The following is a 21,326-nucleotide window of genomic DNA, read 5'->3' on the forward strand; positions in this document are numbered from 1 at the left end:
AGGCCTTTTGAGCTTAGGCCTGCTACCATGTCTAGAAGTGTACTTTCCCTTCCAATAAAGTTTTTCTGCTGTATTTTGGTGTCTTGCTCAATTCTTTGTTCAAGACATCAAGAACCTGGACCACACACTGGGAGAGGATCCCTACTCTCTGGTAACAAAATCATAAAGTTACAGAACTGATTGGGATCCAAGGTCTCCTATGTGTTGGTTAAGAGCATAGGCTTGGTGTCAGGCAAGTTGTGTGACCCTGGAGCCAGTATCTTAACCATTGTAAGCCTCAGTATCATCTGTAAAATGGAGATACTAATATCTACCTTCTAGAGCTCTTTTGTGGCTTAAATGAGATGATCGTTGACTGTTCTTTGTACTTACTTTTATTCCATGGTAGTTGTGGTAATTACTATTATTACTATTATGCTGTCATTATTTCCCCGATGACTCCAAGAGTGTATAGCCTCTATGAGTACACCTAGTCCTATCCCAACAGGACTTTCTCTTCTATTCTCAACTAGGACTCTTGAACTCCCTTAGGTGGAGAGATCCATGGTTTACAGGAAGAAAACCCTGCAGCCCTCTTCCTCCACTTGGTCTCCCTCTGGGGTACTCTGGGCAGCTCTTGCTGAAAAAAGCTGCATTGAGACTCTACTAGAGAGCCTCTACCGCACACCCTCCAACATTCCTAATTCATTCTGCATCCTCTCTTAGCCTTACTGCCCTAGGAATGGTCTCCATAAACCCCTCCTGATGCATCTGAAAATGTTAACATTGATGCTTTCCTTGGGATGATCCCCTTGCTCTGGAGTGCTACTGCTCATCTTGCAACCTGAATGTGGACTTCCTTGCCTTTTTAAGGCACATGATGGTAGACTGGAGAAGGATGGGGCTTTCCCAGCTCATGTATTCTTTCACTCAATAGCTAGGTTTAGGATGGGTGTCCTCATTGCCCAGAAATTATACCTGTTTTGAGGAACATAACCATAAACCCACCAGAAGTCCCTACTTTGCCATAGGATGCTAGGGAGTTCTTAAACCAGAACTTGTGAGGTCAGCCATGGATCTGAAATTAGAAAGCAGTTTAGGCTCTGCCATGACCCTGAACTAAAGATCTCAGAGGTGAGGAAACTGGGGCCTAGGGGCTTAAGAGACTGGCCTATAGTTATGGAGAGTACCAGACGTTGACTTTCCTCTAAGATATGCTATTTATTCCTGGCACTAATCCAGTGTTGCATTGTATTAGCTAGAACTGCCTTCCCACCTCCCCCACCACCACACACACACACACATGTAGCACATCATCTACTACCCAGAAGATGCATATTAAATATTAAATTATTAGTTCCTCCTTGTCCGGCCTTGCAGAATCTTCAGGGACGCAATTTCTATGCCTCCGCGTCCTTAGGGCTCGCACAGCATCTTGCCCTATCGGCTTGGTCAGGATTTGCTGCCTCTTCTCCTGGAGGCTCCTGTATGGAGTAAGCCTCTGGATTCTTAATATCCATAGCGCCCAGTGCCTTAACATAACAGGTGCTTACAGTTCAACTTGGTTCTTCCTGAGACCTTCTCTAAGGGCTGGGCCATGCTGAACTTTATTTCAAGCCTTCTTCTATTAGTGGCTTTTGGACCCTCTTCGTCGAGTGAATAAAAATAAAATATTATTTCTGAAATAACTCAATTTCTGACTATTTAATTATTTATGTATCTCCACAACCAAATCCCGGCCACTCTAGACGCGCCAACCGCCCGTTGCCTAGTAACGGCCGCCTCCACCGCTGTGCTTTTGCCCTGACTCGCGCCCTAATGCGCACGCTCAGAGCCTCCATCCAGGTCCCACCCCACGCTGGCGTGCGGAAGTGACGTTAGATGTCTGCGACGCCTTCGGCGGGCCGGTAGCTCAGGTCCTGGTGACTGTTTAACTGGCGGGATCCTGAGCGCCATGGCCTCTGCTGGGGTATCCAGTGGGCGACAAGGCGAGGATGCGTTACCGCCACCCGCCGAGCCACCGCTTCCCGAGACGAAGCCGCAGCCGCCGCCGCCCGTTGCCGCACCTCAGCCGCAGCAGTCGCCGGCCCCGAGGCCTCAGTCACCTGCAGGCGTGAAAGAGGAGAATTACTCCTTTTTACCTTTGGTTCACAACATCATCAAATGGTAAGGAACCAGGAGAGGACCAGCCACGACACGCCCTCCCGCTCTTGTCACGTTTCAGAGCTGCAAAGGTGTAGGCGCTCTCGGTTACTACCCCACCACCACCATTTCATAGATGGAGAAACTGAGACCCAGAGGGGAAAGAGACCTTTCCTAAGACCTCGCTGAGTTGTTCCATGAGTTCATCAGATATTTGAGCCCTAGAGTTGCCAGACCTCATGATGGATGGCCAGTCGATAATCTTAAAAATGAAGCCAGCTTAGGGACTAAAAGCACAGGCTCCAGTCAAACTGCTCAAGTTAGCATCCTAGTGATCTGGAGAAAGTCACGCTTCTCTGAGCCTCAGTTTATTGTGGTTGCCTTTTTTCCACAGATCCAACAGATATGAATCATCTTCCTTGTGTGGCACACTGCTACATGCTGTGGGATGTACACAGTAAAAAGGGCCAACTTTTCATCTCTACGTTGCTCACCAGTTAGAAGGGAAAAAAAAAAAACAAACAAACGGGAATAACCCAAATTCAGGGTTGGAGGGGTGGTGATGGGAAACATGAAAAAAAAAAAACAAAGACACAGAAGTTGCCCATGAGAATTGATTCCTATAGTACTAACTTTGTTCTAACTTAGTATCAAAGCAAGTGATTGTCATCCTTTTGGCCAGTCTTCAGGTTAGCCTGAGTTTCAAACTGATCCTGTAAAGGAAACTAAAAACTACAACCAAAAGTTTCCTTGATCCCATGTTCGCCTAAATTATTTTTACTTTTATGTTATTTATATCCACATGATACTAGGTGTAAACCCCTTTGCTTATATATATATAGCTCTTATTCAACTATTAAAAACCAAAACAGTAAATTGAAACAAAATTACTATTATAGTAACGTTGAAATGAACATTAATGTGTTCTTGGATGTTTTGCTGAAATGGGATTGCTACTCACAGCATGAAAGTATTGGCTGTTAATGGCCCAGCTTCATTTGAGTTTAACCAGACTGGATTCATTTGATGACCTGATGCTTTCTCTGCTTTTCAAACAACTGCAAAGCCTTTGTTCTCACATTAGACCCTGACTTCATTTGGCTTCACTTGGTGTGACCATACTGTTTATAGGGTAGGGCAGACTCTTCTGTTCTCATTACTCTGTGACCATTAAATAGCACCACTCCACAGCAGTAAAATCACAAACACAAATGCAAATGCAGACCCTGTAATCCCAGAGCAGTGCTGGATTACAAATATACTGGTTTTAAGAAAAACATGGAAAAATGAAATCAAAATGTACACATTCTCAGAGACTGTTCTTGGGCCTTGGTAGAACTATTGGGTTGGGCTGGCCTTAAAGATGATACAGTAAGGTACACTACTGTAAAATCAGATAGTCTTAGATTCAAATCTCATGCCGATGCTAGCTTGCCTTGTAATCATGGTGAATACATAACCTTTCTAGGCTTTAATTTTCTTATCTCTAATAGATAATAAATAGTGGACCGCAAACAGTGGGTTCAAAGTATAGCTTTATGCTGTACTGATTGAGTGACCTTGGTCAAATAACAGCTTCTCTGAGCCTGTCTCTTGTGGAATTGGACTAATAATACTTAAAGCATAAAGTTGTTGTGTACTCAAGAGCAGTCTCCGGTGAGAGATATTAGGTTGATTACTCGTGTTTGTCTCTGTTTCCTCTAAGAGGACAGTGAAGAGTTGTTTTGTTTTAAACACAAAACCAAAAAGAACAGGAAAGGAGCTAATTGCCACAAAGAAGATGACCAAGGGCTAACCCACCTACTAATCCCAAGAAGCATCCAGAAGCAGCTGCCTTTGACCAGTGCCTCCCCGCAAATATCAGGCATTGATAGTGCCAGGGACTTCTAGAAATAGGGTTCAAAGTGGGGCTACGAACAGAGGGTTACTTAAAAGTCGATTTAAGAAAGAGATCCCCATAGTTCTTATCCCCAACTCTAAGCAGACAAATGACTACCCTTCTTCTATCTTGGAAGACAATTGAAAGGTTCTGCTTTCCCAAGGTTTTTTCTTAGGAAAGAATAAAGCAGAGAGTATCTGGACTGGAGGGACACCAGGCACATTGTAGGAGTTTGAAGGAGGGAAACTTACTGAAAATAGGGTTTAAGAGAAAGTTCACTGAAAATTGAGACCACACCCTTGTCTTCCCCCACTTGGCTTCTAGAGCAATAGCCAGAGAGAATAGAGGCATCTTTGGCCCAAGAGAAAAATCACTGGGGGCTCCCAAAGAAAGAACCTAGTCAGTTCTCATGACTAGATAGCCAAGGTCACTAAGCATGTGAAGAAAACCCCTAGTAAGATAACACAAAACAGAAGAGCAGAAAAAGCCACTTGGAGGAAGACAGTAGAGAAGAGAGACACTGTAAATGTAACCATGAAAAAGGCTAGGATCTGGTTTTAAAATATATCTAGTAATATATTTGAAGCTAGTTTGTAGGCTAATGAGGGAAGGAGACAGACTGGAAGGACAGTGATGGGAGAGGAGACCTTGTGAAGCTTGGAGGAGTCAGAAAGCTTGTAAAGGGTGATGCCAATGATGAGTCTTAAATTATGAAAGGGAGGAAGGGGGCTATAGGAAGAGCATGGGTAAGAATGGGGTACCATGAAGTAGTATTATCTCATGGGAGTCAACTCAGTTTGGTGAGGCTGGAGTACAAATCCAGCAGGAAAGGAGAGCAGGATAGGTAGGAAAAGCCAGTACAGAGGACAGTACATCCCCCTTAGGAAGTAGGATTTTGTCCTCTGAGGGATTGGGGAGCCAGTAAGGCTTTCTAACTAGGGAGTCTTAGATTTGTGCTCAAGATGGATGTGGCATCTCAGCGTACAAGCTGGGAAGCCAGTTAGGAAGGACACCAACCTGGCAGGCCTGGTGAGAGGGAATGAGGTCTAGGACCAGCTCAGTCACCCAAGCCCTTAGTCTCTTCCTCTTCTGTAGCTTCTCTGGTGGCTCTTTTATTTGTTTACTCCTTGCACAGGGGATGAATAGGAAGTAAAAGCTTAAGTGAATTTAGCCTTCACTAAAGAATTCAGAGTACTACATCAATAGGTTTTTAAAAATATTTTATTTTTAAAAGTAATCATTGCAAATTCAGAAACAAGTAAAATGAAAGAAGAATTCCTTCCCCTACGTTCCCTCATCAGTGAAAACTGCTGCGTTAATACTTTATCCTTCCAGGATTTATATATGCATTTCTTTTCAAAGATTTATACAAATTAAGATTATACTGTACTTTGCTTTTTTCTCTTAGTCTGCTTTGGACACTATGAAGGTCTTCCTCAATAAGGTGACTGCACCATAAATTATGTAACTAGTCTTCTGTTTATGGACTTTTAGGGTGGTGGTCTAATTTTTGCTCTTACCAGCAGTGCTGGAATAAGCATCCTTGTATTTGAGTAAGTTTATGATGAGGAAAATCCTCAAGTAGTGGAAATGCTGGAGCAGACGGTACATTCATTTTTAATTTTGATAGGTATTGCTAAATTTAAAATGCTACATCTTGTAGCTTTTTATTCAGAACACAGTCCAGTAGATTGGACTGCTTCAGTTAACCTAATGGCCCATAAACCTGTGACCCAAAAAGCGCTTTTTAAAAAATTAAAGTTGTAGATGTATTCAGAGTACCCATAGATATAAAATGGCAAGTGAGCCTCTCCCTCCATTTCTCCCAGCTCTCTCCCTTGTCCCCAAACTGCATAATATTCCATTTTATAAATATGCCATTTAAACATTTCCTTGCTTAAGGACACTTTCATTATTTCTGGCATTTTGCTGTTGCATTCAGAGCTGCAGTGTACTTTATTGTAAATGCCTGCTTATAAACTTTTGAGAGTCTCTGAAAGGTAAATGTCTAGCAGTGGGATATGGGAATTTAAAATTTTGATCACTATTAGCAAATTCAGAAAGACTGTATCAGTTTATGCTTTACCAACAGTGTATTTGTGTTTTCTGTAACCCTTCCATTACCATTCACTTTTTAATTTTGGCTAATCTAAAAGGTCAAAAAAGATGTAGTATATCAATCTGTCTTTTATTATTATCAGGTAAAGCATCTTTTCATATACAATTTTATATGTCATTTGTATTTTTTCCCTGTAAACTGCCCATTTTTTTATTAACTCATTCCTCTTTTTATGAGCTCTTTGTACAGTAAGAAAAGTGTGCCTTTGTCATGTGTATTGTAAATATTTTCTCTGAGTTGTTTTCTTTTGACTTTATTCCTGGACGGATCGGTCTTTTTTCCTTTCTTCCATCCATCCATCCATCCTTCCTCCCCCCTCCCCCCGCAATCAGAAGCATCTCATTTTATGTAAGCATATTTGTTAAGATTTTCCTTTATGGCTTTTGAGTTTTGGTCCTAGTTAGAAAAGCCTTTCTACTCTAATAATATTATATTGATCCCTTTTTTTGTAGGACTTTATGGTTTAATTTTTTTACTTTTAATTCTTTGATGCTCCTGGAATCATGATGGAAAGAGTAAGGGAGAAAGAGGTCCAGCTTCTCCCCTAGTTAGCTGTATCTTACACTGCTGTTATTATTACTTATTATTTTTCCTGCTTGACCTGCTTCCCACCATACACTGAATTCCCATATATTTTCTGATCTGCTTCTGGACATTCTATTCTCCAGTACCAAGCTGTTTTAATTCTCAGATCTTCATGGTACATTTAATTCGAGTTTTGAGGAGGAAGAAATGGGAAACTGAGTCCAATATCACCGAGAGGTCACAAGAGGTGACTCAGGTTTAAGAGGAGGTTGGCTTCAGTCTGTGTCTACTACTGGATGTACACAAAAGACGGTCAGGAAGTGGCCTGTCAAGCCACAGCAGTAATATTTTTGTCTACCTTTTAAAAACTACAGTAGGTGGGACCAAAGTGCCCTAAACTTGCTCTTGTTTGTGTGATGTTCGTGCTTCTTGACCTGGCCTAGTCTCCTTTTTTCCTTTCTAAAGTTGGATGATGACTAATGTTGGACACAAAGGCAGGCCCATTTGGAGCTTTCTGCTTTTATTCAAGTCAATATATGGGCCTGTCTCTTTTCTTTTGGCTTGAGTATCTCACAGTCATCCTGGTCTAGCAGGTTCCCACTTGGTTTGAGCCAGTTCCTGAATAGAGTGTTTTCCTCATCCCAGGAGTTCCATGGTATTTACTGCCACAACTAGGGCAGGCTGAAAAGCTTGCAGAGGGGATCTTGCTGTGGGCTGCATGGCCCCCTTTCAGCTCAGCTCCTCTTCAGGCGGACTTTTCATATGGTTCCTTCTTTATTATCTAAAGACTATCTCCTTTACTGACAGTTTACCAAGTAAAGAATGGGCAACCCTTGAGATTTGGGGGTTTTCAGACATGAGCATCTTAAACATGGTTCACTTTTCACTTTCAGAATTAAAAATTCTTTTGGGCCAGGTTATGTTTGTTTCTAGAACTAGATTATCATACTTTCAAATTTTTATTTCATGTATTTTTGTTTGTTTTTACTACATTCTTTCAGACTCATGTAATGTGAATCAGTTTTTTTTAAACTGTATTTTAATTTCAAAACCCCTTGGGACTTAAATCCTTAACAATGTGTTAACACATATGTCATCCAAGTATAATGATTTCAGAAGTTCAAATGGTTTCTGTGCAGAGTTGTGGATGAGACAAAACCTAAAAGAATTAAAAGATGCTCCCTATTTTCTTCCTTCCAAATGATTTACAGTTTAGGGAAACCAATTACTCCTCTCTAGAAACTGAAATAAAGCATACCATTAATTGTGGGCATATGTAAATTAAGGGCATCAAATGACAACAAGAAATGTTTGGCCATTCAGTCCCCAGAATAAATGATTGATTCTATGTACCTTAGCTCTGAATTAGAGCTATCAATAGTGAGCAGGCCCTGGTGGCCAACTCATTTGCCAGGTATGAGCCATAACCAGTGGATTGCCAGGAGAGATGGATATCCTGTCTGCATAAGCAGAGAAATTATGAATAATAAATATGAATGAGAAGAACCATCTGGATTGAAATTTCCCATCAGGAATAAACATTTGTTAAAAGAAAAACAAATGATCATTGACAGTTTTCCCCTCGTATGCCCCAATGAATGGCTTTTAGAACTACCTACTGAATTGGCTTTTCATTTTTTGTTTCAACTACTTGTTTTCAAAAGCTCATCCACTTAATTACTTTTTAAAAATGTATAGGAGCAATTAACAGTCCGTTTCTTTGATTTTAAGAGAAGGTTTTTGTTTTCATTTTGTTTTTAGTAGCGAGAGGGCGGGGTGGGAAAGCATGGATCTCTGGACAGCTAATAATAGCTGTGAGATGAAGTTAATGATCCTGCCTTTAAAATGAGCTTGACATGAAGCCAAGGAGTTTACATGACTGTGGTAGGAGAGAGCTCACACCTGCTGAAAATTTTCCAAAAGCTTGTAACTAATTTAAATGTTATGAATAGCTCTGGAAATTAGTCTTTATGTTAATAAGTTCAGGCATCAAAACTTCAACTACAAGTAGTTCTTGTTAACTGATAATCTCCTGATCGACCTGGAAATAGCTCAGATTAGAAGAAATGTACTATTTCAGCAAGTTTTGCTTGCCATTTGTCACCTGATATTGGCAATGACTTGTTCCTTCATTTAATAGACATTTATGAACTTATTTGCTAAGCATTCATTCTTTCAACAGATGTTACTTGCCATGCCCACAGTGCCCAGGATATAGCAGACAGTGTCCCTACCCTTTGAGCTAATAGACTTTAAGCATCTAATTTTGTAAGCATTCTTTTAAAGGGGCTGCACAGGCACTGGTAGGTGCTGGGCGCTTTTATAGAGCAGCTGTTTCATGCCTGGTCTAAGGCTACATGAAAAAGAACCAGTCCTTGTCCTCTGGGGATGCACAGCCTAGTAAGAGGACAGACAGAAATCAAGGCATTCTATAAGAATGTAGGAAGACAGCAAGTTCTGTGAGGTGCAGAAGAAAGAAGCCAGGGGTTGTCTTTTCCTGTGAATTCTAATGACTGCCCTCTTATCTCCTGCAGCATGGACAAGGACAGCCCAGACATCCACCAGGACCTGAATGCCCTCAAAACCAAGTTCCAGGAGATGCGAAAGGTCATCAGCACTATGCCTGGCATCCACCTGAGCCCTGAGCAGCAGCAGCAACAGCTGCACAGCCTCCGGGAGCAAGTTAGGACCAAAAATGAACTTCTGCAAAAATATAAGAGTCTCTGCATGTTCGAGATCCCCAAGGAGTAGATGAGGCCACTTCCAGGAATGTCCAAGAAAGAAGGGAGAGAGCAAATGGGCTTTACTGCCCCTCCACCCCCTTGGAGTGTTGTACTTTCAGACCTCACATCTGAACTTTGTAGCCAGGTGGGGTCAGGGCTATTATACTGCTTTCTAGGCTGAACTTGGCATTGACTGTGGGAGGAACCATCCCCGGGAGCTTAGCTTTATTGGGGCTTCCTTGTATATACCCATATGTCTAGATGCATAATAACTGGCATGTGTGCTGGTGGAAGGAGGAATGTTCCTGGAGGCTGCAGAGGTGTGGAGGACTCTCCCCCTACCTCTGGGGAGGGGGCCATCTCCTGTGTGTTTGGGCTCCGATGGTGTATCCAAAGAACAAAGCAGGAAAAGAGGCATCTCCTCTTTGCTTCCTACCTTCCCTCTCCTCCCACCACGTAGATATGGTCAATGTGTACCAGGTATATATTGTTACCTAGTTTCACGAAACATTTGCATAGAATTCACTGGACAGGTAAGGCCTGTACTCATATGGCATGGGTTTAAAATGGTAAAAAAAAAAAAAAAAAAAAGCTATGAGAGACTGAGCACTGTTTTGAAAGACTATAAGGTACTTTTTCTCTTAAAACAGTTTGCTTGCTTATATGTTTGAGTTAGCGAATGTAACTGTCCATGGAGATATCAGTCCAGAGCCCTGTCACTTGGCCCCTGCGTCCAGATTCTCTGCCACCTACATGTTCTTATTACTTTAAGCTCTTGGCTCCCCTTGTCTCCTGTCACCTTCACCACAGTGCTTTCATTAGGGCTGGAGGGTACTGTTGTCTCTACACAGATACAAATAGGCTTCCAGGTGAGCAAACCTTGCCTCTTCCAGCATTTCAGATTCCTGGTTTAAAAAATTATTGCCCCTCTAGCCTTTTCATAAAGAGTCAACCATAAACATTACTGCATTGCAAACAGGGGTTCATAATGTGCTTTTTGTTCAGACAGGGGCAGCTCTAGGTGACAGTTCTGATTATCCCTCAGCCAGGTATGACTGTATAGTTCTGATTCAGCTCTGAAGGGTGGGACGAGCTAGACCCAGAAGTTAATCATCAAGTTTGGTTCATAAAACATTTACAAACACCCCTCATTTCCTGCAGGTGGGACATTTTATTTGCATTCTCTTCACTTCTTAAGGATAAGGTGAGCATAGTAACCAAATATTGTTTGGTTGACCAATTCAGGGGCTTAACAGATGCCTGTTGTCTGACCTTGTTGGCAGGTATTGGTTGAAGATGTTTTTAGCAGGAGTTCCATTCATATCAACCTGCAGCCACCTGTCAGTAGATGGCAGGCTTATTGGGAACTCAGGGATGTGTGAAAGGAGATATCAGGTTTCAGTGGCTTTGTACAGAAGATCAGTCTCTGAATTTAAGTGGGTAGTTACCTATTAGACTACTTCTACCTTGGGACTGTTATTTAACTGAATCAGTTATTTACTTCAAATTTTAGAGTAGTGCATGCGCCGGTTTTACGGCTCTGACCAAATACTATAAAATGTGAAGCACACAAATACAAGACCACCAGGGCCTTTCTGCAAGGCCGAAATGGACAAGGGCTCATGGGAGTTGGAACCTTTCCTATATTTCAATGTTATGACTTATGTTTTCAAGAGTATAATTAAAAGAACTTGTGTTCTGCTCTCGGGACATCTTGGTTTGTATACTGAGAAATTCATAGTAGGATGTTGGATATTGGAGAGTTGGGAGGAAATTTTTTTCTTTGCTTAGAGGACACCGAACAAATTGTGAGAACTTCTGCTCTGCACCGCCCCCTTCCTGCAGCCCCAGCTTATACATAGCTAAACCAACGTGAAGACAGTAACTCCTCTCAGAAGCTGGCATCTGTCCCCAAGGACTCAGTTGGCCTAGTGGGTCATCCTGCCTGCCTGTGATTGACCTGAGGGCCATCCCTCATTACAGAAGTGGTTTTAGGCCTGGTGGGGAGCAGCCCTTGCCAGAGCAAGGGAACAGTATCAAATGCCCCTTACAGGGCTGAACACCCTCTTGAAGTCACCAATTATTTGGGTTACTGGGTGGCAGGCACTTGTGCTAAGTGCTTTTTAAACATCACGCTTAATCCTCACAGCAGTCCCATGCAGAGGATGTTTTTTGTATTTCATGAGTAAGTATCAGAGAGCTGGGTTCTGAGTTGGGAGCAGGTGTCTTCAGTTGCTGAGAGAAGGAGACAGCAAGTGGAAGGGTGCTAGACCCCTACCTGGGGCAGCAAGTGTGTTCGTGAGCTGGAGGGGCACCAGAGGCTCAGTGATTTTAGCTTTCTAGGCAGCCATATGGGAGACCCTAGAAAGGAGTTGGGCACCAGAGTCCTGCACCAGCCTAACACCAGATCAGTCTTTCAAGGCTCCATTTCCTTACTTGTGAAAGCAGAGCCAAGTGACACCTAATACACTCTGAGAATTTCAGATTTGATGATCTTTTATCACTCTGGGCCAGCGCTGAGTATGGGACAAAATGGCTGGGGCACTGTCCTAGAGGCCCTTTGTGGCTAAGTCAAAGGGAAAACTAAAGTAAATGGCTAGAAAGATGTGTCTCTGTGGAGGAACCGGACATTATTTTTGTCCTAGCTTTCTAAGAAACTGTTCCCTAAATAGAAGGGCTTCCCCCAGTTTCTGGAACTTTTTTGGAGCCTTGTCTCCCTGGAGAGCTGAAGCTATTTTCAGAATGTTGGGGTTATTTTCCAGTGGGAAAGGTGAATCTAAAATTACACTTAAGTAGAAACCCATCCCCTCCTTTATACCCTTCCCCTTCCAGCAAAGAAAGCATGGTTTTCCATTTTAAATTATTTTATTTTATATTAAAAAACCAGTAACAATAACTTAAAAAACTCTCACAATATTAAACACCTGAATAAGATTTTGTTCATGTTCATAACACCAGAACTACTATTAAAGTGCAAGTTTTGTGTTGTTTTTCCTTTGTGCAATTTCACACATACATGTAAACAAGTCACTTGGTTATGATTGAACCACATCCCCTTAGTTTTAGGAGGGCAAAGTCTTTTTCGGTAGCTGTCATGGCAACTCAGAGTCACAGACAAGATAATGCCCTGTTTGTCAACCCTCCAACGGGCAGAATGGGTTTCTCAAAGCCTAGCAGTGCATGATTAACTTCCACGACCCCCTCATTCTTAGGTCTCTAAGAAAAATTCACTCCCTGCTGGGCCCATCCCTCCCCGTCCAAGTCATGGGGAAGGCAGGTGCTAGTAGGCAATTAGAGGTGGGGGTAGTCCCGGTATAGCCAGTTCTCTTTACTTCCAGAGCAGATGACGGTCCCTTTTTGGTTCGTTTTCACCTCCCCAGTCAGTGGGGCCCGGATCTCAGGGAGGGAAGACGCCAGTCCGCGCGCGCAAATGGCCCGGAGCATACAGGGCTGGCCCGGACATGAGATTTGACAAATCTTTCATGAGTTCTGTCCTCGGGGCGGGTGGAGTGGGGTTGCTTAGGGGCTGCTCCTAACTGATGACGCAGCGCTCCTTGTCTTTGGCCTGGCTGCCGCCTCTGGCCTTTTCGCGGATATACATGAGGTCACTGTGCACGCTAGGCCTGCGGGCGAAGGGCGCCACGATGCCGAAGGCGTCTCCGGGGTCGTCACCGCAGCCGGCTCGTAGCAGCTTCTTGTTCCTCAGCGCCTTCTTGTGCAGCACGTCGCAGTACTGCACTGACACCTTGCGGTGCAGGTCCGGGCTCATCTCACTCGGCAGCTTAGCCATGGCAAAGAGCGCCTGGAACATCTGGTCCAGGCTGCTGTTCTTTTTGGCAGAGATCTCGAAGTAGGCACAGCACTGGGGGTCGTCGCCAACAAGCTGCTCGATCTCGCGCTGCTCCACCTCGCGGTAGAAGTCTCGGTCACCTTTGTTGCCGCAGATGACCAAGGGTACGTCCACGTTCTCCTTGGTTTTGTTCTTGAGGCAAGACTTAGTGTCGAGGATTTGCTGTTTGAGCCTTTGTACCTCCTCGAAAGAGTCGCGGTTGTCCAGGCTGAACACCAGAATGAAAACGTCTCCTACAGGGGCAGAAAGCAGAAGAGAAAATGAAGGCGGCTGCCAAGAGGGCAACATAAGCTGGTTTTGATTTTAGGGTGGCCGGGGCTCCAGCAGCCGCACGCAGGGTGCGCTGAGCTCTCCACGCGAAAACCTGGTCGTGCGGCGGCGGGACTGGTAGACCGCACCTGCAGGCCGCGCTTTCGCGGGCGCTCTTGGACCCAGGGTCTTCTACCCTCCCGATAGTGCAGTTCCCTCCCCTACCAGCTGCCGGCTCCGGCCCCCACTCACCTGTGAGGATGGAGAGGCGCCGCATGGCGGGGAACGGGTGGTTGCCGGACGTGTCAAGGATGTCGAGCTGGTAGACCTCGCCGCGGATAGAGTAAAACTTGCGGTGGAAGTCCTCGATAGTGGGCGTGTAGGCGTCCTCGAAGCGGCCCGTGAGGAAGCGCGACACGATGGCCGTCTTGCCCACCTTAGACGAGCCGAGGATGACCATGCGGTAGCAATTCTTGGCGGGTATGCTCAGCTCCGAGTCGCTCGGACACATCTTCTTGATCATCGCAGCCAGTTTCATTGGGACAAGGGCCGCGGAGGCGGGCACGGGGCCGAGAGAAGTTCAGAGAGTAGCGGGGCGGCACGGGAGTGGCCGGGCGGTTCCGCTCCGACTCCAGTCGGATCTCGGACTGTGGCTGGGTTGGGGATTAGCTTTGGCCGCAGATTCAGATCTCATACAAACTCGCTCGCTCTGGCTCTTAGCGCCCAGTGGCCGCCTTTATATACAGCCTGTGTGGCCGCCCCGCCCCGCGCCCTACCAGCCTCAATGCGTCACACCCCGCGGGCCCCCCGCCTCTGCCTCCCGCGACCTCTGCAGGCCGCTACCATCTCCTGCCGGCTCCTGCTCCCTAGGCGAAGTAAGGAAACTCAAGTCCAGGGTCGGGCAGGGGCCAGGAGTGCGCGGACCCTGCGCTTTTCCATTGCACAAGGGTCGACGCCACAAGGACATCGGAGTCTCCGTCGTGACTCCAATCCTCTGTGACTTCGGCCAAGGTCCCTACCCAAAACACACACACACACGCACACACACATGCACTCTCTTTGAGCCTCAGTTTTCCCAGAGAGTAACAACAGTAATCCCGTAATCGCGGCAGCGTAATAGCCAGTGCTTACCAGGTGCTAGGCAACGTGTCAGGGGTTTGCGTACCTTATCTCTTTCAATCCTAAAAGCAAGCCCACAGCATCAGCCCCCTTCCGGTCCCCAGGCTGGTGCTTCTCACCCGGACGCGCTGTTAGCGCCGAGGTCGGCGCCTCGTGCTTCGGCCGCCAGAGGGCAGTAGAAGGCGCCATACTCAGGGCTGGAGTAGGGACCGAGCTGCAAGGCTGGGGTTTGGAGAGGTGTGGGGCGCAGACCTTGGGGTCCAGGCTGTACTTAGCAGGAATTATCCTCCACCCTGCGCTCTGCTGCAGGCCTCCGTTTTTCTTTTCTTCCAACCAGAGATGCTCTGGGACGTGGCAGAAAGCTGTTTGCTGTCCCCATTCTTTTCCTGTAGAAATGAGAAGGACCAGAAACTTGCCTTTCCTTGTTTAGGCCTAGGCCAATGTCCCTACCTCCCTCCTCCGTATCATTTTGTGCCTTGAGAGTTCCTTGGGCCAATATTCCCATTTAATAGTTGGGGAACTGGGTCTCTAAACCAGAGTGAGCCAGAGAAAGACCTAGACCGACAGCACAGTCTCTTGCCTTCTCCTGGCCTCCTATTCTTCTTCTGGATGATGTTGATTCTGGCTCTGTGATTGTGGATGAGAAAGTGTAGTTTAGAAGGCAGGACTTGGTAGTAGCAACAATAGTAAGTGAGTGACCCATGAGGCTGCAGGACTGAGCAAGTCGATGAGGGAGATCAGGAGCAAAGGAGTGGGGCAGCAGGTTGATGGGTAACCAGGAGTGGGCTGATGCTACTTAAAGGCCTAGAAATAGACTGGAGCTAGCTTGTTCCCACCTGGAGCTCCTGAAAAAGACATCGCTCCTCATGCTGACAGGCAAAACTATGCTGTGTTTTGCTGTGTCTGATATGGAAGAAATTCAGGGAGAGAGCTCTTAGCTGGTGCCACCCTCTCACTCACACGGGCAGTGCCAGAGGTGCCAGCCTGCACCCCGCCCCCCCCCCCCCCCGCTGTTTGCACTGGGCCTGAAGAATATCAGCTGCCTGGGATGGGCCTCTCAAAGGTCATCTCATCCAGCCTTTCTATAACCAGGATTCCAGCAAAATCTTACACCCTCTGCAGGGGAATACCAGGAGAGGGTTTATCCTGTGCCAGGTGCTATTCTAGTCCTTCATCATGGCAACCTTGAGGGATGGGAACTATTACTCTGTTACAGATGGAGAAGCTGAGGCAGTGATTTGCCCAGGGTCCACAGCTAGTAATTGCAGGGCTGGGGCTTGAACCCCCTACTCTCCCCTTCCTCTGCTTGTGACTCTGCTGTGGGGCATGATACCCCATTTTCAGGAGCTCGATGAGGTATTTCAAAGGCACACAGCACATGATGAGCACCCAAGGGCCACCACCCTGAGAAATATCAATAGTTCCAGCCTGGCTCTGATTAATGCTGTCATTTATGTAGGAGTTGTCTGAAAGGCCAGCTGAACTGGGTCCGCCCAACACCACCATTCTTGCCCTTGTTGAGGCTACCCTCCTCTGCCCTCCCTGTCTGAGGTAAGGAGCCGAGCCTGCCCCAAACACAGGGCTGCTGCAGAAAGGCACCAGTTGAGGGTGCAGCAAGTGGGGCTGGTCATAGCACAGGCCTGCATCACCCCAGATGAGGGGCCCTTCTTCTGCCTCCCACAAAGACTGGTCAGCCAGGATCTGAAACCAGGTGGCAGCCATTCTCAATATGGCCCCTAGTCCTAGGAGGGCTATTTTGATGAGCAGAGGCCAGAAGGTGGCAGGATCAAGGATTTAAACCCAGCTCTCCCCAGGGAGATCCAGTGGGCTGAGACCCAGCAGGGGTTCTCAACTACTACGATTCCTGGTCCCTTTTGAGCGTGTCACCCTGCCCTGCAGATGCAGGATTATAAGACTTGTTCTCCTCAGTCAGCCAAGTTCATTAAGCCCTGATGAATGCTCCAAAGCCTGTGTGCCTGCCCATCCATGTGTACAGCTGGGGGCCTCACTCCTGCAGAAGGCAAGCAGAGGTGACACCTGTTAGCTTGGGATGACTTGTTTCCACCTTTTTTAAAAAATTAAATTTATTAGGGTGGCATTGGTTAATAAAATCATATAGGTTTCAAGCATACAATAGTCATATGTATATCGCATTGCATCACCTGTTTTGTTATAGTATATTTCTTTATTACAAAAATAATACATGTCCATGTTTTTAAAATATCCACATGGTTTCAGAAATGAATTGTGAAAGGAACTGAAAGTAGGAACCCCTCCCTGCTCCATCCCATGGGAGTGAGGCTGACGCTAAGGAGGTGCCCTCCCCTGTGCGCAGATGACCCTCTCACAGCTGCCCACCGCCCAGCTCTGTTGCCTTAAGCACCTTCTCTGTTCTCCTTCACCAGGCCCTGCTCCAGGCTAAGCCCAAGTGGGAGTGTTTTCAACAGGTGAGCACCATGGTCAGGCAAGCAGAGACAAGTTGCCATCCCACATTACTGTCAGCCTGCCTGGCCTTGGCCTGGACATTCTGGGCCCCACATTTGGTGGGGGTGAGGACATGTGTACCCCCTACTTTTTCAATTCTGCTGCCTCCCATGTCAGCCTGCCATAGCATTTTTATGTTGTCCAGGTTTATAGTGGTTACAAATAATCTTGTTTTCTGTGTGGCAACACACATCATTTATGAGTCTTAGCCTGCCTATAAATATTTTCTTGAGGTACTGTAATTTTTCTGCTAAGAGGTACTTGTGGAGCAGTGAGCTCCCTGTTTCTTGGGGTGTGCAAACTTAGGCAGAGATTGAAGCATTGGATAAGATCAGACTAGATGCTTCTTGTGGCCCCTCAAGCCGAGACAGAAACCAAAGAGAAAGCCTCAAGAAATTCCAAGGGTGACGTGGGGGCCCAGCCATCACTGCTTGAGTGCCTGCTGTATATACAAGCAGGCATGACTACGATGGCCTTTTTACAGATAAGGAGACTGAAGCTCTGAGAGCTGTGTGCACAGCTGGAGACTGGAATCACCGTCTCCCAACATGAATGTGGGGAAAAGTGATCTTATGTCCTTGGAGGGCTGAGGGCCTATGGCCAGAGCAGGGCTAGCCTAATCCGCAGTCAGGCTCAACCAACAGGCCCTGAACAGCCGGCTCCTTGTGGTGACACAAGGTCTACGAGGGACCAGGAAAAATATCAGAGGTAACTGGAGATGTCAAGTTCAGCCAGAGGAATAGGGGAGGGACTTGGGTGCTAGGCCCAGGTCCTTTGGTCCCATCCAGGAAGCCCTCCCTGATAATGCCAGGAGCCCCCATCTCTCTCCTCCAACTCTTCTTACCCCAGAGAGAGAAGAAGGCATGAGCTCGGGGTGGGACAGACCTGGGTTCCAGTCCATGTGTTGTGACTCATTCATGTGTCTCCTGAGACAAGTTGCCCAACCTCGCTTAGCCCCTCATCCTCTGCTACCAAACAGGGTGACCCCAGCCTGTATGGTCCTCAAGAGACACAGTCAGTGCAGGATGGGCTACAGTGTAGGGGCATACCAAGTACCCATGGTCTGGCCCCACGCATTCCTTCTCCTCCCACCACAGCCTCAAGCATTGCTAGTAAATTTAGAGACTCTCCAGCCACAGCGCCTTCCCATGGTCTGCTACATGGCAACTTCCAGGGGCACATGCATTTCCATCTAGAGACAGGTCCCTTGTAGGCCAAAGAGGGTTGTAGCATTGTCTCACTGGGTCAGGCAGTTGGAGGCACATACGGACTTTTCTGATAAACCTCAGATCACTACACAAATGTGATCTGTCTCCAAGGCCAGTTCATTTGAGCTGGACCTGGTGGCCTGGGGTTCAGAGAACATGAATGTCAAAGTCCAGCTTTCTGCAAATGCATTAATGTTCCAGAGGGTCTCAAACCTGGTCCAACCCGTTGGCCTAACACTCAAGGGGCCAGGTACCTCATGGCTAATGCCCCTTGCTAGCTCAATCCTTTAGAGCTTTGGGCACCCGAGCTTATCCTCACTTCAGGACCTTAGCACTTGCCACTCCCACTGCCTAGAGCACTCTCCCTCCAATTTGCTCCCTCTGGTAATTTGGGTCTTACCTCAAATATCATCTCCTCAGAAAGACCCCCCTGGCCACCACAGCTAACATGGGCTCCCACCCCTACCAGGTACTTTCATGTCACTTTAAAATTTTTCAGAATATCTTTCACTCTGATCATTTTCCCTGAATAGCAGCTCACAGGGACTGGGAGCCCCTGGGCAATATGATGACCCTTCTACCCTTCCATGAAGGGAAAAAGTAGAAGAGGAGAATGCTGGGGCAAGGGGGGAGACGAGTGGCACGGGAAACCCAAATGCCTGGGTAAGTCCCTTCGCTGCCAAGCGTGGGCAGCGGTGCCACTTCAGGGCTGTGAGGCTTCAGTGGAGGGGAGGACTGCACCTGCCTGGCCTGGAGGGAGTCCTTGGGGGAATGGCCCCTCCTGGAGATCCAAGCCCACTCTTTCCTCATTTGGATAGACAGAGACCTAGAAGTGAAGCTGGGGTCAGGGAGCCTTTATTGGTGAGTCAGAATGTGGTAGGAGCGGCGGGGCAGGGAGCTCAGTGACCACATGGCAGCATGTCCAGAGCCCCCAAGGCAGTGGTTTCCAAGGCACTGGCATGGCCCACGCCGGGCAGGCACCAAGCTGCAGCCGAGCACTGTTTCCCTCTCGCAGGGCTTGGCACTTGGGCAGGCAGGCCAGGAGGTCCTCGGCAAAGTCTGGTCAGCTTCTCTTGTGGATCTGGGAGGATTTTTGCTGGTAGATCTCTGCGGTGAAGGGCCTGCATGGGCAGGAGGAGAGGCTCTGGTCAGCTGGTCTTGGGGGGATGCCATCACCCCAGGCTCTGCTTCCCCCCAGAACATGGACAGAGTAAGTGTGTCTGCATGGGCCCAAGAGGGCCCAGGACTGCCCTGTCACCTACTATGGGAACCCTCAACCCCCACCATGCTCACTCTGAGCCTCCTGTCTGCCACTCTGGTGGTGACTGGGCGTGGCTCAGCTGACCCAGCCTGACCGGAGCTGCCCTAGTCATGGGAAGGGCCCTGAGAAGCAGGGCCAGCTTGGTAGTCACACTGATGTCAGACAGCGGCCCTGGCCCCTGGGACCGTGACAGCGCCTACTCACTCCTCATACAGGATGGCGACCACGTAGATGAGGGCCACAACCACGGTCAACAGCAGGCCAGTGGGGCTGGCGTGCCTGCAGAAAAGACACACTGCCGGTCAGCGGGCAGGCCCAGTACGGGGCCCCCTCCCTTCCATACTGGGTCCTGCAGCCAAATGAGCTTGGACAGGCAGCTCTCTTCCTGAGTCCGGCTTTTGCTTACCAGGGCCCCCACTGTCCCAGTCCTGACTTGCTAACCAGCGTGCTGCAGGGAGCATGGGCCCCAGGTAGACTCTGTGTCCTCCAGTACTGCCTCCTTCACAGGAGCCCTAGGCTGAGGACCCCAGGGTGGAGACTCAAAGATACACTTGTACCCTGCAGGGCCCCTCTGCCCGCCCCCACTCCCCACACTGTCTGTCTCCCAGACAGGACCTCATACTGTCTGTCTTTCTGTCTGGGAGCTCCTGGAAGTCTGAGTGTGCTTGATAATGCCCCAACCCCCATTCTGTGGGCTATACTGCCACATGGAGATGCCAAGGTCAAACAGAGACCTTCTAGGGCTGAGATGAAGTCTGCCCTCCTGGAGACTTGCTCACTGGCCCTCATGTGGTTTTCTAAAGCAAGCAGAGCTTCTCATCCTATGAGCTATGCACCCCAGGAGCCAGGGAGTAGGAGAGCAGCAGGCTGGACTTCCACCTGGGTGAATTTGCTGCCAATTGGCTCAGATGGAGTCCAGAGGCTGGGCTCTGTGGCCACAGTGTCCCTAAGACTGATGACCCTCTGCCTGGGAAACCAAGTTAACTAGACGCCATGGAAAACAGGAATGGATGTGGCTCTTATAGCTGACTTTAGCCAGCTCCCCGGGTCAGGGCCCAGAACGTGAACCAAGCAAGTACCCCTTTTTCATTACATCTACGTGAAACTTGGCCACTTTCAAAATGCTATTGCACTCTTGATCTTGACATCCTAACAACCTTGTGTGTAGATAATTATCCAACTCTGCAGATGAGAAAACTGAAGTCCAGAATGACCCACATGCTCAGACCTGAACCTGAGCTTTGGGTGGTGGCGGGGTTGGTCCTAGAGACTAGGCTGTGCACCTTGGGAAGGGAGAGTCTCACTTGGACTACAGGACTGGGAGAGTGGAGGTCTGAGGCCTGCTGGAGGCTCCTGTGCCCTGCCCCCAGGAATCCTACATGCCATGGTCTCAAAAACTCCTGGCTGCTTGGCCACTGGTAAGCCCTATCCATGGGGACAGGAGGGAGACGGATGGGGATACATGAGGCCTGGGAGTGGCCCTGCTGGGTCAGAGTCTCAAAGTGCCAAGTAATGGCTTGTCTCTAATGAGCTCTCAGTTGGAGGATGGCCTGAGGGCCCCATCTCCCAGCACAGCCAAGGCCCTCTCCTCACCACTGCACGGCTGAGGTCCTCCTGAGGGAGCCTGCTGGTGCTCAGGCTTCCTTAGGGTCCCTCACGTGTTCCTGGGAGCCCTGGCCTGACAGTCCTGGGACAGCAGAAACCTTTCACTCTAGGGCGCCAGGCACTGGCTGGGGCACAGAAGGGACCCATGTATGGGCTCTGCCCTTGGAAGGCCCCCCTGGGGGA

At 47.7% G+C, this 21,326-nt stretch overlaps 3 protein-coding genes across 9 annotated transcripts in view; 1 reads left to right on the top strand and 2 right to left on the bottom strand.

Moving 5' to 3' along the window:
- Positions 1-1,861: 1,861 nt before the first annotated feature.
- Positions 1,862-11,077, top strand: MED9 (mediator complex subunit 9). Its single transcript, XM_016145241.2, has 2 exons — positions 1,862-2,145; positions 9,179-11,077. The coding sequence occupies exons 1-2, from the start codon at positions 1,934-1,936 to the stop codon at positions 9,393-9,395; spliced, it is 429 nt and encodes a 142-aa protein (XP_016000727.1). The 5' UTR covers positions 1,862-1,933; the 3' UTR covers positions 9,396-11,077.
- Positions 11,078-12,192: 1,115 nt separating this feature from the next.
- Positions 12,193-14,192, bottom strand: RASD1 (ras related dexamethasone induced 1). Its single transcript, XM_016145240.2, has 2 exons — positions 13,719-14,192; positions 12,193-13,450 (listed from the first exon to the last, which is right to left on the bottom strand). Exons 1-2 carry the CDS (start codon positions 14,002-14,004, stop codon positions 12,900-12,902), a joined length of 837 nt encoding a protein of 278 aa, XP_016000726.1. The 5' UTR covers positions 14,005-14,192; the 3' UTR covers positions 12,193-12,899.
- Positions 14,193-19,116: 4,924 nt separating this feature from the next.
- The window catches only part of PEMT (phosphatidylethanolamine N-methyltransferase), a 77,789-nt gene continuing 75,579 nt past the window's right edge, over positions 19,117-21,326 (bottom strand). For 6 of the 7 annotated variants that reach the window (XM_016145239.2, XM_016145238.2, XM_016145235.2 and 3 more), the window contains 2 exons: positions 19,743-19,817; positions 19,117-19,398 (listed from right to left, as the gene is read on the bottom strand). In XM_016145239.2, the coding sequence (XP_016000725.2) occupies positions 19,341-19,398; positions 19,743-19,817 (133 nt within the window). In that variant the 3' untranslated portion in view covers positions 19,117-19,340. The remainder of the gene's footprint in view (positions 19,399-19,742; positions 19,818-21,326) is intronic. The other variant, XM_016145232.2, reaches the window with a different exon arrangement.

The sequence above is a fragment of the Rousettus aegyptiacus genome, unplaced genomic scaffold (assembly GCF_014176215.1).
Source record: "Rousettus aegyptiacus isolate mRouAeg1 unplaced genomic scaffold, mRouAeg1.p scaffold_m13_p_6, whole genome shotgun sequence".
Taxonomy (NCBI): Eukaryota; Metazoa; Chordata; class Mammalia; order Chiroptera; family Pteropodidae; genus Rousettus; species Rousettus aegyptiacus.